General features: G+C 36.8%; 1 protein-coding gene across 7 annotated transcripts in view; it reads left to right on the top strand.

The window, feature by feature from the left end:
* LOC107680031 (neuron navigator 3) overlaps positions 1-3,214 on the top strand; it is a 152,201-nt gene that overhangs the window by 146,692 nt on the left and 2,295 nt on the right. For all 7 annotated transcript variants that reach the window (XM_016475788.1, XM_016475785.1, XM_016475787.1 and 4 more), the window contains 4 exons: positions 629-700; positions 926-1,122; positions 1,207-1,325; positions 1,421-1,624. In XM_016475788.1, the coding sequence (XP_016331274.1) occupies positions 629-700; positions 926-1,122; positions 1,207-1,325; positions 1,421-1,624 (592 nt within the window). The remainder of the gene's footprint in view (positions 1-628; positions 701-925; positions 1,123-1,206; positions 1,326-1,420; positions 1,625-3,214) is intronic.

The following is a 3,214-nucleotide window of genomic DNA, read 5'->3' as shown; positions in this document are numbered from 1 at the left end:
AAAAATTGTTTGTTTATTTTTTTTTTTTTTTTTTTTACGTTTTTCAGGAAGACATTTATAATGATAAGATAAAGATAAGAGATTTCTATTTCAAATAAATGCTGTTCTTTTGAACTGTTCATCAAAGAATCCTGAAAAAATGTAGAATGTTTTCCACAAAAATATTAAGCAGTACAACTGTTTGCAACACTGATAATTATATGAAATGTTTCTTGAGCACCAAATTAACATATTCATATTAGCATATAGCACGACTGGAGTAATAGCTGCTAGAAATTCAGCTTTATTATAAATTGCAATAATATTTCACAATATTACAGTATTTTGGTTTTGCCGGTTATTGGTTTAGACAACAGCTACTGTACTACCTTATAATAATAAAATGGACACACATTTTTCACACAATTGATTTAAAATTAAAAGATTATGTTAATAGTTTTAGCTTAATAGTTTTCATATACGAGTACTGCTTAGCTTTTTTTGACCATGTACTTAAGCTTTATTGACCAGTCAATATCCAATACTGGAACCACAGTATGCCACCCATTTTTGTGGATTTTCCTTGTCTATCAAACTGATCAAATATACATAAATTACATCTAATTATGTGCAACTGTCCCTTCCACAGCCCGTACGTCATAGGAACTATGAACCAGGGTGTTTCCTCATCTCCAAACTTGGAGTTGCATCATAACTTCAGGTACTTTGTTCAGATATTTGACATGTCAATGTAGCACATGGTTGTGAACAAGACAAACAGCATCTGATGATTGTTTTTACAACCTCTCGCCACATGGGGGCCATAAGTGATCATATTTTACATTTGTCACTTACACGCATACATACAAGTACAGTACAAAAACAAACGCACACTGATCTTTCCAGTCATGTTCTTCAGTGTAATATCAGACCATCATCCCCTCAGGTGGGTGCTGTGTGCCAATCACACTGAGCCAGTGAAGGGCTTCCTGGGCCGATTCCTGAGAAGAAAGCTGATTGAAACTGAGATTGATAAAAACATGCGCAGTAACGACCTCATCAAAATCATCGACTGGATCCCTAAAACCTGGCAACACCTCAATTCCTTCCTAGAGGCTCACAGCTCCTCAGACGTCACTATCGGTAATACACACAACACACAAGCCACATTTGATATGGTTATTCTGCACAGAACAGAGGTGAGATATTTATTCCTGTCACTTCTAGGTCCTCGGCTGTTCTTGTCCTGTCCGATGGATGCAGACGGTTCACGTGTGTGGTTTACCGACCTGTGGAACTATTCTCTAGTGCCATATCTGCTGGAAGCAGTACGAGAAGGACTGCAGGTATACATGCAATCACACACAATCATGTATTATGGTTTTTTTTCTCACAGTTTGTTGCTAAAACTTCTTGTTATCTGCTTGACTCATTGCTCCAGCTGTATGGAAAGAGGGTGGCATGGGAGGACCCGTCCAAATGGGTGATTGACACCTATCCCTGGAGCTTTGCCTCCCTGCAACATGAAGGCCAGTCACTGCTGCAGCTGCGGCCGGAAGATGTGGGCTATGATGGCTACAGCCCCTCTAAAGACGGAGCCGCCTCCAAACAAGTATCTCAGAGCGACACAGAGGGAGACCCACTGGTAAAGATAGCTTCATAAAACATAGTTCATTTAGGTAATACAATACCGTTCAAAAATTTGGGGTCGGATTAAAAATATAGCAATATTGTAAAATATTATTGCCATTTAAAATTCTATTTTAGTGTATTTAAATGTAATTTATTCCTGTGGCAGTAAAGCTGAATTTTCAGCATCATCACTGCAGTCTTCAGTGTCAGATGATCCTTCAGAGATCATTCTAATATGCTGATTTGCGTCTCAAAAAACATTTATTATTATGGCCAGTATTAAAACAGAAATAGAAAATGTGTAATATTATAAAATGTCTTTACTATTATGTTTGATACATTTAATGTGTCCCTGTTAAATAAAAGCACTGATTTCTTACCCCAACCTTTTAATGGTAGTGTATACTGTACTGTACGTTATAAGATGCTAAGAGATAAAGTCTTGCTAAATAACTTAACTCTTTTTCTATATGGGTTAGAAACTGCCCAAGGGCAGCAAGGTAAAACATGGGCAGTATTTCAGAGAATATAGATACTTTGAAGTCTACAGTGTGATCTAGATCAAATTCTCATATATTTTTCTAAAATGTCCTTGAATAATAAAGACCAAGTAAACATAAACAAGCAGGGGCTCTGATAACCTGTCTGTCAGTGATGAGCCACGTGTGTGTGTGTGTGTGTGTGTGTGTGTGTGATTGAGTGTGTGTGAAAGGGAGAAAGAGAGAGAGAGAGTCAAAACAGATTCAGCCCTCTGCTACCCTTCTGTGGACATCACTGTAACATAAGAATCAGAATATGAATGCTATGATATCAATGTCCTCTAGGTGGCACTACTTAGATATTTAGCACAGGCAGTGGGACTTACTCATGAATCATGACACTTAGGCAGAACAAATGTCTTAAATCATACATAAAACCATTTGTGTGTAACTTGTTGCATTAAGTGAAATTAAACAGTTTTACGTGAGAATGGACTTTTACACAGAAATGAGTTCTGCTAGTTTTTCATGAATAAGGCTCAGTGTCAAAAAGCCATTCTCAACACATTTTTTTATGTTGTACATGTTGTACAAATATCTTTTAGTGCTCATTTCATTGGAATAATATCATAATAATGACTTTGGCTCCCTAAGGTCAACGGCGTACTTTGCCAGTAGGCTTTTAAACAAATATTATTGCGCTGTCTCATCTTGCTGTCTCCTCTCATTTATTTTTTTTCTGAGAACAGACGTTCAGAGATTATAAGGTGACAGAACTGCTGTTGTTTGTTTAAATATCAGCGATTACTTTGATCTAGTTCAGTCTCATAGCTCTTGTGTTTATAGATTAAAGGATTTTAATGTTGTATTGTTTCTCTCTATTGTCTCTTTGTGCGAATGTTGAAGTACAAACATTTTGTCATTTTGTCTGTCTGTGTTTGAGCCAGTGTTTGTCTATGTGTTTAACTACAGTGTTTAAATGGCCATTGATGTGAATTTGTAAATTAGTTTTTTTAAACACCATTAGTTTAAAGGTTTGTGAACATCACTAGTGTGTTTGTGTGAGTTCATGTGCTGTACAATTGAAGCAGTGCATTGTTTGTTTAGCACAGCCTGGGGGGGGG

Source organism: Sinocyclocheilus anshuiensis, unplaced genomic scaffold, assembly GCF_001515605.1.
Source record: "Sinocyclocheilus anshuiensis isolate Anshui unplaced genomic scaffold, SAMN03320099.WGS_v1.1 scaffold200, whole genome shotgun sequence".
In the NCBI taxonomy this organism is placed as follows: domain Eukaryota; kingdom Metazoa; phylum Chordata; class Actinopteri; order Cypriniformes; family Cyprinidae; genus Sinocyclocheilus; species Sinocyclocheilus anshuiensis.
Note: the sequence above shows the minus strand (reverse complement) of the source record. Positions and strands in the feature narration are given on the sequence as shown.